Source organism: Monopterus albus, unplaced genomic scaffold (genome assembly GCF_001952655.1).
Source record: "Monopterus albus unplaced genomic scaffold, M_albus_1.0 scaffold41.1, whole genome shotgun sequence".
NCBI lineage: Eukaryota > Metazoa > Chordata > Actinopteri > Synbranchiformes > Synbranchidae > Monopterus > Monopterus albus.
This window is the reverse complement of record NW_018127921.1, coordinates 4,821,877-4,834,891: the sequence shown is the minus strand read 5'-3', so window position 1 is coordinate 4,834,891 and position 13,015 is coordinate 4,821,877. Positions and strand designations below refer to the sequence as shown.

The 13,015-nt window shown below is 40.9% G+C and overlaps 1 protein-coding gene across 1 annotated transcript in view; it reads left to right on the top strand.

Moving 5' to 3' along the window:
• The window catches only part of gpr37b (G protein-coupled receptor 37b), a 17,924-nt gene extending 8,211 nt beyond the window's left edge, over positions 1 to 9,713 (top strand). The window contains exon 2 of the mRNA XM_020599687.1: positions 7,483 to 9,713. Within this exon, the coding sequence (XP_020455343.1) occupies positions 7,483 to 8,301 (819 nt within the window). The 3' untranslated portion in view covers positions 8,302 to 9,713. The remainder of the gene's footprint in view (positions 1 to 7,482) is intronic.
• The last annotated feature ends 3,302 nt before the right edge of the window (positions 9,714 to 13,015 follow it).

The window sequence follows — 13,015 nt, the reverse complement described above, 5'->3', positions numbered from 1 at the left end:
GAGCCTCTATTTAAAGAAATAACTCAAAGCTAACATTAGCTTAATAGCTTCACAAATACTAACGCTGGAGAATGAGCCAGAGGACTAAACCAGAATTTAGTTTCAAACCAAAACAACTAACTAGTTTCATAAATCTTACCTGGACAATTTGCAGTTTTTTTTTCATCGTCTAAGTCAGCTTTCACGGTTCTCTCATCGTATCTCTCAGCTGTCTCCGCAGTATTGAGGCATGCATTTAATGCAACATTAGTTGAAGGTGAGGATCAAGCTCCAGGTGTTATAAATATTGCTTGATTCCCACCCACTTCTAAGCTGCCCTGTCTGCGCCCTTTCAAAGACACAGGCAGTATTGCATGAATTCAGCTTAAGCAGTATTTAATCAGAGCATGATACTTTTAGAGCACAAGCTGGCACACATTTTTCTGACTTTACTCTCTGAATGTGGACATCTTCTGAAACTTAGATCATTCTTTAGGATGAAAGGAGCCGATCCTAGTATTTTTCTTGTGTGGACCACCCAAAAGGTCCACACAAGAAAGGTGTTCTGTCAGGGGTTGGTTCGCACAAGTATATAAAGACAAACCCACACTTACATGGCATATAAAAACAGTTGGATAGCCAGACACACACAGACTATTGTGCCTGCACGCCATATTCAAACATACAGTTACAGTATAGACACTGTAACAGGGCAGAAACACAACTTGAGTCTCACACCCTTTGCGTTCTCAGTCCATTTATTAGGCATATGAATGATAGCTAATTGGAAGTTAAGTAAATTATTCAGGGTATATAATTAGTGGCTCTACATAATACATGATGTTGAGTCCATTCAGTCATCTCTTTGTCCATCGTAGTGTTTTGTATGATGAGACAAGACAACACAGCATGAAGCAGAATATAGGCTTGTTAATGCATGCAATTAACCAAACTGATAATTATCCATGTAAGTATTAAATATTCTTTGGATGATTAGGAATTAGGAATGTTAATGAAATGAAGAAGAACCGCACATCAGTTTCAGATCAACACAGAACAGGACAGCGTGTAGTCAGCATTCTACGAATAGAGAAGAATATGAAAGCTGTTGCATTTTGCATTGTTGCCACCGTAGCACTTCTAGGCAGGAATCAATAACCTAGAATGAGATTTCCAGGGGAAATCTGCTACAGGTCAGAATATAATTTATGGAAGAGAAATGTATTGTCTGGAAGCAACTGCCTCAGACTGTAAAAACTGAGACAAAATGCAAAAGAACTGTAATGGATTGTTGCTAATAATTCTTTTAAAGAAAAGAAAAGATCAGCAAGGAAAACTACTAGTTCTCAGCCCACTTCTTTGTGAATTCTATGGAGTTTTGTTTCTGGCTGATGGAAATTTAGTTTCTTCTTTTTTTGCATTGAAAACAATATGGAATACAACAGACAGATTCTAGACTATTGACATTGGAAACAGTAGACAGTCATAGTGGAGAATCCATTCTGGAGCTTTTGATACTTTCACATTTACACAAATTCTATTTACTTAGGCGGATATTTAGTAAACATCGCAAATTTCCATCAGATGCGCAAAATATTGCGGCACCACATTTTTCAGTTTAATGGCATATTTACCAACCCTGATTATGTAAATGAGCAAAGTGACAGCTGTGTTAATTTGAATGTCCTTCAGCTGGTAAGATTGTGCCTGTATTGTGCATGGGTGGACCAAGCGGGACTGTAGAAGAAAGTGTACTTTATAGTGCTAGAACTTAAATATAATTGAAGAATTCAATAAACATAGCTTGGAGCTGCAATCACATAGTCTGCCAGTCAACTTGTGTTTTATTTTTAAGGCTATAGCCTGGTTTGACCTGAAAGCCTGTAAACAATCCTTCACTTCTCCTTTGACAAGTAATGTGATTTACAAACAACCTCTCTTACAAACAACCTCTGTAATGTGTTCTTAGTTCTGAAAAGATCTTAGATGACTAACAGCTGCTATGCTGACAGCAGTGCCACACATTTTACACCTGCTTTCTCCTAAAGTTAAATTTCAGCCACAGTTCTCTCTGTCACAGCGGTGGTAAATCTGGTGATGTGGGTATTTGTATAAATGTCCATTCTCTCATCCTATTTTTGCATCACTGACAGTTATAGTCCTAAAGCACTGCACATTAAAACACCTAGGAATCTTGGGATATTTTGGGCTATTTTGGCCTATATTTAATAGTTTTGCTTTTACCTTTATGTACCAGATATGTTTAACATGCCAGTGTTTGATATAATTTTCTTCAGTGCCACCTAATCTTTTGACCTGACAATTATTTGTACACTCTGAAATACAACATTAACGTGCATGATCATCAACTCCTCTATGTATTGGATGCGACCAAACATGCAAATTTCTGCTGTTTTTCCAGTGCAAAACCCCACTGTGACTCCTTAGTGAATATGATCATGCAATTTCACTGTTTAGCATCAAAAAATGAGCTGCAAATCTTTAGTAAATACCCCCCTTAGTGTTTACAAAGCTTTCAGCTACAGTTTGTGGTCAGGATAGTTCACATTTTTGCCACTATTTAATGCGGTTGAAAGCTGTGGAAACAAGTGGAACTTTTCAAGCTAAGATACAGTACAATATAATAGATACAGTAACAAAGAGACAAGAAGTTGTTCTACACTCTAACATCAACCCACAAGGATGGATTTAGCCAGTCTGTCTGCCATAGTCCCACACACACCCACACTCGTATGTATCCACACTAACCATATACACAAAATACATATTATACTAAACCTCCATACATGTGAACAAGCACAGACGCTTCATTTCTTTCCCTCTCAGCCAGCTGGTAGACGGATGGTGGCTGTCAGTGGTAGGGTCTCTCTGGTTAGAGTTATGTTCTAGTGAAGCCTGCACTGGGTAATGCCCAGAACATAGGAAGAGGACTGCAGGTGGAATAACCCTTTGTCTCCTTCACTATGTGCATTGCTGTGTCTCCACATTAGGCCATTCATCACCTGATAGCATACCATTCCCTCTGTCAGTAGCTATAGTCACAGTATGGGCACACAGGCTCCACCAGTCCTTGTTAAGACCCAATTAATAATAAAAGGCCTTCGTGCCATCAGCTCTCAAGACCTTTAATCAGGGAGTTAATAGGCTTTTATTAAAAACAGCACAAGGGGAAAATGTCTTTCTCACCTACTGCGCTGATAGATGACCAGAACCTAAAAAACACATAGCGGATGAAAGGCCTTTTAATGTCCTTTTTTTTGAAGCATTGAAGTCATGGGTTGAGAAGAAATAGATGATATGTGTTATTAATTGGACTTGCTTCCTATTTTCGGGGTTTTATTTTGGGTCGACTTTCCTGTTCCACTCCACCTCTCCTGACCCAGCTTCACCATAGTCCCCAATCAGCATTCAATGATCTCTTCTGTCGCTAGTTAGTCCCCAGTCCTTCACCCATATATACTCTACTCCACCTGCCTTGCCTCAGCCCTACTTCTCCTGCCTCGCCACAGTTCTATTCTGCCCATCTTCTCCAGCTCGACTCTACCTGCCTCGCCCCAGCCCTAGTAAACCTGCATCCAGTCAGCATCAGCTCAGCTCACCTCACCTGTCTATAATTTGCCACTGTGTGAACTGTCTTAAACCTTAGTAAAATGTTCTTCTCACTCACCTCCGTTTTCTGGTCTGTATTTTGGGTCCTAGCCCAGTGATTGACACAACAATATGAACTGTACCAAGCTACTTTACAAGTCAGTTAATGGCAAGTAATCAGTACTTATACATATTGGAAAAAATACTTATTGGCTTTTCTTGCAGAGAGTTAAATGAGAAGATCAACATCTGTACAATAAAAATACAACTACAACCAGCTGTCAGGCTGGCTGGGCTTGGCATTAACACTAGCAACAGGGTGGAAACAGCTAGGTTCAGTCTAAAGGTAACCAAAGCTGTAAAATAAAGGCAGTTTAAAAACCACAATTTTTGGTTTTACAAAGGGTTAAGTGGCAGAACCCTAAGGGAGGTAGGCCTTTTATCTTGCCAGCAGATAAATGAACATTGCAGGGTCAGGGCTGCTGTTTGGAAGAAAGGCCATCCATTTTCTAAACCGCTTAGTCCCAAACGGGGTCACTGGAGCCAATCCCAGCCAGCTGCGAAAGGCAGGGTACACCCTGGACAGGTCGCCAGCCCATTGCAGGGCTAACACACAGACAAACAACCACACACAAGCACTCCTACAGGCAATTTAGAGACACCAATCAACCTATGCTGCATGTATTTGGACTGTGGGAGGAAGCCAGAGCACCCGGAGAGAACCCGCACAAGCACGGGGAGAACATGCAAACTCCGCACAGAAAGGCCCCAGGTTGGCCGGGGCTCGACCCCAGCTCGCTGTGAGGCAACAGCGCTAACCACTGCGCCACCGTGCTGCCAAGAAAGGCCACATTAACATTTTTAATCATTCCTCTCTTCCTGTCACTTTGGGCTATGTACTGCTGTGCTGCCCTGCTATTGTTCTCAGGTCTTTCATTCTTGGATTCTCCCACTCACTCATTTGTTTCTTTTTCCTTTTCCATTCTTCTTCTGTCCCTCTTTTGCATAACCCCCTTCCACACCATCACCCCACCAGGTCTGACTCTTGCACTCTCTCTCTCTCTCATCTTCCCTCCAGCACAAAGCCACGCTTGTTTGCCACTGCTCTCCGCACCAACATGCTGATCAAAGCTGGGTTTACTGGTCCTCCATGACAGCCTTTAAAGTCATTCCAGCCCTGTTATTCAAGCCGTGAAACAGTCAGCGTGCAAGCACCTGTTTATGTGGATGTGTGTGCACACTCTCTTACAGTATATTCATTCATATATGGGAATACAGGTGTGCCTACTGTAGTCTGTGTGTTTATGAGAAAGAAGTACTGTAGGTTTCACGTGGAGCTTGATGTGATGCTTCTTTAGCTATAAGAATAAAGAAATAAAACACCTTATCAGAAATGCAAAATTTTTGTAGCTACTGCAATAAAAACATGAGCTCTTTAAAATGTACCTAAAATGCACCTTGCTTAGCTCAAGGCTACTGCACAGTCTCCTGCATTGATTTGATTTTTGGTGTGTGGTTTTCTAAGCTAACTGCCAATTGCACTCAAATTTTGACATCTGCCCAGATTATCTAAAAGATTAATGCCTCCAGAGATTGAATAAACCACACATGAAAGTAGTTGGCTTACATTGATCCAAGTTGTGCTGAAAACAATGCATCACTTAAATATTTAATGTATAATGACTGTTCGGCTTTGGCAAAATTTTGAAACAATTCACAGCAATTATGGTGACAAGACATGGCTTGACAGAAGGGGTTGGGGTTAGGTTAAATATTAGGGTCAGGGTTAGGGTTAGGCAAGTAGCGGTTATGGCAGAGAACTGGAGCCACTTACTCCACGCTCTTTTGTTTGGTCACCCTTCATTACCATGGACAAGACCTCTACATGTGTCAGAGGACCAATGTGTGCATGCATGCCTATTACTTACATTATGGGGACCGAAACCTGTTAACACACTCACATTTTGGGGACTCGGCCATCCTGAACTTTAGGGTGGCAACAAGGTTTAAGGTTAGGGTGGGGTTGGGGTTAGGTTAAATATTAGGGTCAGGGTTAGGGTTAGGCAAGTAGCGGTTATGGTTAAGGTTAGGATAAGTCTACAGGAAATGAATGTAAGTCAATGTAAAGTCCCCACAAGGAATGAAAACACAGCATGTGTGTGTGTGTGTGTGTGTGTGTCAGGCCTAGCTACCCAGAGCATTTTGAAGTGTGTGTACATCTATATCTGTCCAGGAAGTATATGCTTAGAGCACTAAAGCCGTGGCTCACTGAGGCCATCTGCGAAGCTGGCTGTTGTAATTAAGTCTGTTATGAAGGGAGGAACAGAGGTGTAACGGAAGGGAATGGGGTGCAATAAAGGGGAAGAGAGGGTGAGGACTGAGGGAGAAAAAAAGAGATGTGAGGATATAAAGTGTGAGAGAGAAAAGGTGAGCAAGGTTAGACAGGATGGAGGATGGGGAAGATCATTTGCTCTTCTGGCAGATTTTGTGCTGGAGGAAAAATCATGTAAGACACTGGTTCATGTAAGGACAGAAGTATGCACACACTCATGCTGACACAAACACACTCCAGCTGCAGAGGGTGCCCATTCCTGCCAAAATGATGTTAATCCAACAGATGCTTTCACATGCTGAGTAAATTTGTGCACTCTCACAATTTGCACAGAATGTGACAGCAATACCAGGTAATTAGCTGCAACATGAAGATGTTGTGTGCAACGTTAAAAGGTAAACAGTGGGATGTTCAGGAAGTTTGTTACTTAAGACTATCATTAAACAGGAGGTGTGACGATGCATATGAATGAGTTAGTTTTTAATCCACCCTCTCATTAGGAGAGGGTATCAGTGCCTTCTTTTCTCTGACATGCACACACTTATCCAGGGATGCTACACAGTAGAGCTGTAATTGGGCCTGAAAAGTTAGGCCCGACAAAATTCGGCCCAATCCCGACAAGTACATTTTTGATTGACAACCCGAATCCGTTTACAGCCTGACATTATTCAAATGTGCGCACGGCGCACGCACACAGCTTGTATTTTAAGAGAACATTACATTTCTTGCATTTTACATAACCCACTGGGTCATTGTTCTCGTCAAAATGTTGCCACACTTCAGACTTAGCTGCTGCTGGTGTAACCAAAAAATATACGCCAGAGACAAGCCTTTGTTTCACCTCATCCACCTTCATTCTTCGCAATGCATCTTTCTCGCGCTAATTGAAACGCACCATGTGACCACTCAACGCACGAGCCCGAGCCCAAGCCCGGCCTGAGTAAAAATGGTAGAAATTAAGCCCGACCTGTCGGGTGCCCGACGGTCGGGTCGGGTTCGAGCTAAGAATTACAGCTCTACTACACAGTATTAATAGCAGCATCATGCTTCTGTTGCTCCACTGTTTGCAATTACACAAGTGTCGGGTGCACCTACTTTAAAGCCAAAAACCATTACTGTGTGTCCTGCCCTTTATTGTTCTTTACGCGGTGGTGGCTGTTTATATGTGCTGCAGGGGGAGTCTTTTTGTTTACTTTACCTGCAGGCTATCAGTAAGATTCTGCAAGTGCAACAGACTTCTCTACACTGGCTGTCAATTCCTTGTTATTCTTTCATTCATTAACCTGAGAGCCTTGGCTGTTAGTTGAAAAACATCAGTATTGCACGCAGCTAGCCAATCTGTGAAGTGAAATTATTGTACAGTACATTATCACTATTGTAGCTTTGAGGCTCACTTTTTTCTCTGTTATTCTCCCTTACAGCTATGTGCAGTTTTGTGCACAGTGTTTAAAGAGATAATTAGTGTTCCTGAGGCACCAAGATTCATTTGAATAAAGCTCCTGCAAACCACCAATACAAATGAGTGTACTTTGAGTCTGATGAATTTCTCTTTGTTTTCTCAGGTGGCCTCCCTGGGGGTGACCACCTTCACCCTGTGCGCTCTGTGCATCGACCGTTTCCGTGCAGCCACCAATGTCCAGATGTACTATGAGATGATTGAGAACTGCACCTCCACTACTACCAAGCTGGCTGTCATCTGGATTGGTGCCCTCCTCTTGGCCCTCCCGGAGCTTCTTATCCGACAACTGGTGGCAGAGGACACAGGAATCCCAGGCGAGCCACCTGTTGAACATTGTATTATCAGGATTTCCACTTCACTTCCTGAGATGCTGTACGTGCTAGGCCTGACCTATGAGGGTGCTCGGCTGTGGTGGTGCTTTGGCTGTTACTTTTGCCTCCCAACCCTCTTTACCATTGGGTGCTCTTTGGTAACAGCACACAAGATCAGGCGTGCAGAGCAAGCGAGCGTGCGCAGCAACAAGAAGCAGATTCGGCTGGAGAGCCAGATGAACTGCACCGTTGTGGCACTGGCAATTGTCTACGGTGCATGTGTAGTGCCTGAGAACATCTGCAATATAGTTTCCGAATACATGGCAGCCGGTGTTCCTGAGCACACCATGTCTGTCCTCCATCTTCTCTCCCAGCTCCTGCTCTTCTGTCGGGCCGCTGTGACGCCGGCGCTGCTGCTCCTGCTATGTCGGCCCCTGGGCAGAGCCTTCCTGGACTGTTGCTGTTGCTGCTGCTGCTGTAACCATGCGTCCTCCTCGGCCACGGCCAGTGACGATAACGAACATGAATGCACCACTGAGCTGGAGCTGTCACCGTTCAGTACCATTCGCAGGGAACTGAGTAACTACACACCTGCTGGCTCCAACTGCTAAAATGTCATTCCTCATCAGGGATGGAGATTCTGCTGCCTGTCGCTAGTAAATCTGAGCTGACTAGGAGAGATTTGCCTTAACTCCTCTAGTCACATTTTCAGTGGGTGCTTGAAGGATGTTGAACATTGAATAATCACATTCAGTCAGTGTCCTATGTCCTTAGCTTTCATACTTTACAACAATACTGTAATGTACATTAACACTAATCTCATTTCCCGGTAAAGTTAACATTTCACTCATGCCCTGAGGTGCTTTTCAGCAATCCTGCCTGAAACTGTTAAAACTTACAAACCTCCCTTCTATAGACAAAACTGTTGGGCTCATTCTGTTAGTGACAGGTAAAGGTAACATTTACAGTGTACATTAGGAAATGTACAGAAAATACCACACTAATTTCTGTTAAGATTAACAAAACAGCTTGCGCTGATAAATGTTTGACCAAAATAAATAATCTTTATATATGGGGAACTGCAAATCTTAACAGAAAAAAAATCAATGCCAGTCACCTTCCAAATGTGTCCTTGGTAAAATTATGAGGACAAAACTAATTAAGCACAGAGCAACCTTGTATAATAATTCAAACACAGCTTCCAGTGGGCTGACAGTTCCTATAGATGTGCAGGACTTGGTTTACAGACTACATCAGCTGTTAATGTACAGTGCATATTGAATAGTGATGCATACATGGGAACAAGACTTCTTATAATTAAACTAGCACAGGGCATATCTGCAGTAAAGATAGTTTGCAAGAGAAAAACAAAGATGGTACTGCAATGGAGAATATAAATGTATGCAACAAAACATACACTGTATATTAAAAAATATCCAGTTGACTCAAACCAAACTGGGCTGGTCTCAGAGAACAAAAACAGACTTAAGTGGTTTAGAATGGACTAACTGAAATCACATCAGATTTGAATGGCATAGACAGGACTCATACACCACAGATGAAACTTAATGATGTGATTATTAATAGTGTGCTGGAGTAATGGAACACAACACAGTGGAACAAAACTGAACGGGATGGACTCAGAATGGCCTGTGCTGAAAATGATCATCTGCACTACACTGTTGTATTATGTTACACCTTACATTTTGAGCTGTATATATACTGAAAACTGTCTTTGGTGCTCTTATGATGAATGCGCTGTAAATAACAAATCCATTGGTTCGATTTAGAATCACAAGTAATTGAGCTACGTAGTATGGTTCTGGTCAGGATGACAGATTACAGTTATCTGAGCTTCTGGAATACATGAACAATAGTGAGGCAAAAGATGAAAAAATCTGTGTAGCATTTTACTGAGCTGCTACAATTGACACATCCCAATCATCCGAATCTTGAAATATATAAACTGCCTTTATTTAGACTGACAATTTGACGGCTAAACTACAAGCATGGTAGCATTTTATTTTACAGTATAGTTATTAATATTTATTTGGTTAGTTGTAAATATTGATTAATTAAAAAGTAATTACATATAATTTAAATAAAACAATTATATTTAAATAAATGCAATAATTAACTAGTATCTACAATGGTACAGAAGTATAATTACTAGCTTTTAGTTCTGTTATGTAACAAGGACAGTATACATATTAAATCATTAGTACAAAAAGTGCCAATATTTAATAACATTGTAAATACAACTCCAAGACTGTACATATAAGGGGAAATTATATATTTGTACCAACAATCACTACAAAGTCCATAGTAAACACAATATAGCTTTTTCATTTTTGTTATTTATGTATTTCTTGATCAGTAAAACAAAAAGTTACTACAGCTATGTTAATCAAATCAAAGGCATAAACACAACTGCTGGCAACACTCCTTTCCTGAGCAGTGATGGTCTAGCCCCAGGGGCAGATCTAGAAAATTTTGGATGGGCTGGCAAGGCTGGGGCACAGACTCAGAGAGGGGTGGCGCAATTGAAATACATTGTAAAATATTATTGTAAAAGGTAAATTAAACCCCTAGTTCTATGAAACAATAAGTCATACATTATTAAGAATCAAATTGTTTAGTTTGTGTAAAAATGACACACACGATTCTTTCTGTGCTCCTTATTTAGTCCAGGCCAGGGACATAGCTGCTACACAGTGGTCCCCCTTATTCCGGCGAATCATGCCAAGTACTCCACAACAACACAATTGGAGAAATGAATGCAAATATCATGCTGCATGCATGATATAGACTAAAAATAATTTAACCAATATCAATTATAAAGCATCAGAAAATGTTAGTTGTATTTAAGGCAACAATTTGTCATTGTTTTCCATTTTTTATTCATTAATACTGACAAGCATCACATTTTGATTCTGGCAGGGTTGGCACTAGGGTGGTCAATCAGATTTTGGGCATTGGTTTGTGCCACCCCTGGCCACCCCTTGGCTCTGCCCATGCCTAGCCCAACAACTGTAACTGGTACAGCAGTTTTATCAACTCAGCATTTCTCCACGTTCTGAAGTGGTGTCATGAGAGGCGTTTATTGGGCTCTGATGGGGTGAGGCAGGAGTAGGTTCTGATTTTAAAAGGAGTCAGAGAGAAAGACTAAAAACACTCCAGAGACTGCCAAGTTAGGTAAGTCAACAAAGTCGATAAAATCAACAGTTGCCAGTTGCTTTTTTCTGTTTGTCTACTTCTGAAACGAAGGACCGGTTGTGGCAATAATTAGTAATAATCCAGAGTGGTAAATCTACCACTGTTATTGTAAAATATGTACTGTAGAAGCAACTATAAGTAAGGGGATGGGGCCCAGCAAACAGTTTCACAATGTCAACAAAAACTCTTTCATTCTTGACCTCTAATACCTTCACAATTTCTTTGCTTGAGTTTTTAAAGAGAACCAAAGAAACGTTTTTCACAGCGCATAAATTTACATATGTATTGTAAATCTGTTTTCTTAAACCTACTAATCAGACCTGGTCAAAACAAGGTTCACACCCATTACAGCTTATAACAATGCAGGTAACTGAAGTTATAAAGAAAACAGCCCAAACATTTGTTTTATCAGATATTTTACCGAGGTGTGTAGAGGATTACCAAAATAACTCTTAAATGCCTTTAATTTTTTTAACGTTGTATAAAAATCTGTTTCTTTAAATATTTCTAACTAAAATTAGTGGTGGTGAACTCTGTGATGAGCCAGGTGTGATGTTTATTGGTATACTGTATATTGCAATGAATCTTTTGCATATGATTCTGCACTGCCAAACACCTTCTCTGTGTCTGTCTCTCGTGCTCTTGTGGTAGTAGCCCACTATCTCTGGGTGTCTGAGCATCGATGTCAGTTTAACTTCAGCCCCATTAATATATGAAAAATATTACAACAAAAATTAAAAAAGGTCTGACAGCACCTAGGGCCAGTAATACTCATAATATACATTTTCACTATATTGAGAAGCTGTAGATAAAGGCGTTGTTTTCCTACCAGTGCAGGATGCAGCAGGAATTTTAACTCCTCTTTATGACCTCCAAGAGATCCAGCAGGATGTAGCCTCTAGTTGGTGCTGCCTGCAGTTCTTCAAGTCAATTGAAGAAATGAGCAAGAACACAGCAGCTCTGCAACACAATGCCCCACAGCCTGATTGACAACTCTTTTTATTACCATCATTATCGGTATTGTGGGCTGATCAGATCTCAGTTTATCCCCTTGCACCAGCCCAGCTTTTCCCCATTAAATCACTTCAACTCAGTGTGCTAAAGACTGAATTTCCCCCCAGTTTTCAATGAGACTCAAGTGTAAACCGACTCGTAATCCTGATAAGCCTTTTTTCTGCATATTTCTGGGAGTATAGCTCATTCTAAATGGCTGTGTGTAGTAACGTGGTTCAAACTATTGAAGTGATTCTTGTAAATCAGTCAGTGAGATGTTTATTATGAACTTTGTGAGTACCCTCTTCACTCTGAGCAACGTGTCTGTATTTGATACCTGAAAATGTAAGCACACGACCACTATTGTCTCCAAGTCTAGTCACTGGTTTCTAAATAGCTTTTATATAGCCAAAAAGTCTGTCCCTTTGTTAATCACAGGACTTTATCTTGAAACCTGTATATTAAAATTCTAAATGTTCCATTTGTGTGGTGTTGATTAATGTGTGTTTTCCCATAATATAACTCAGTAATTATCATAAGATTTGACAACCCAGAGCCATAGAGGACATTTTGCAACTGTTTTCACAGACCAAGAAGCTCCCATGAGAGGTAAGATACACTACAAATTTAAGAGTCCCCTTTACTCCAAAAATTGTCAGACAGGGTGAGAAGCTGCCTATATGCTATTGTAACCAGGTGTGATTAATGAGAAGTAGGTGAAACCAGTCTGGGTGATGAGATAAAGTACCCAGGAGTCAGGGTGAGCTGGGGACAGGAAGTAGTATCAAAATAAAAGCATGAGACAGGAAGCGGATGGGACAGAAGAGTGATGGAGTGAGTGTGCGTTCGGACCCAGCCAGGTGGGGGGGAACTGACCCGACTCTGGACTGACTATACTGTATCACCAACAATGACTGACTGGCTATTTGACAATTCTCTTATCTAATACTTTTATTTATTTCTACGCAGAGACGGTGATTCTGTTCCCTATCTTTCAGACTGTTGAATTGCCCTTTCAAATTATTGAACTGCTTATAATTATTGTAATAATAAATAATCATTGGGATGATTTGCATGAATTAATTTAGTTCACCTCAGACCTCAACCACATGAAAA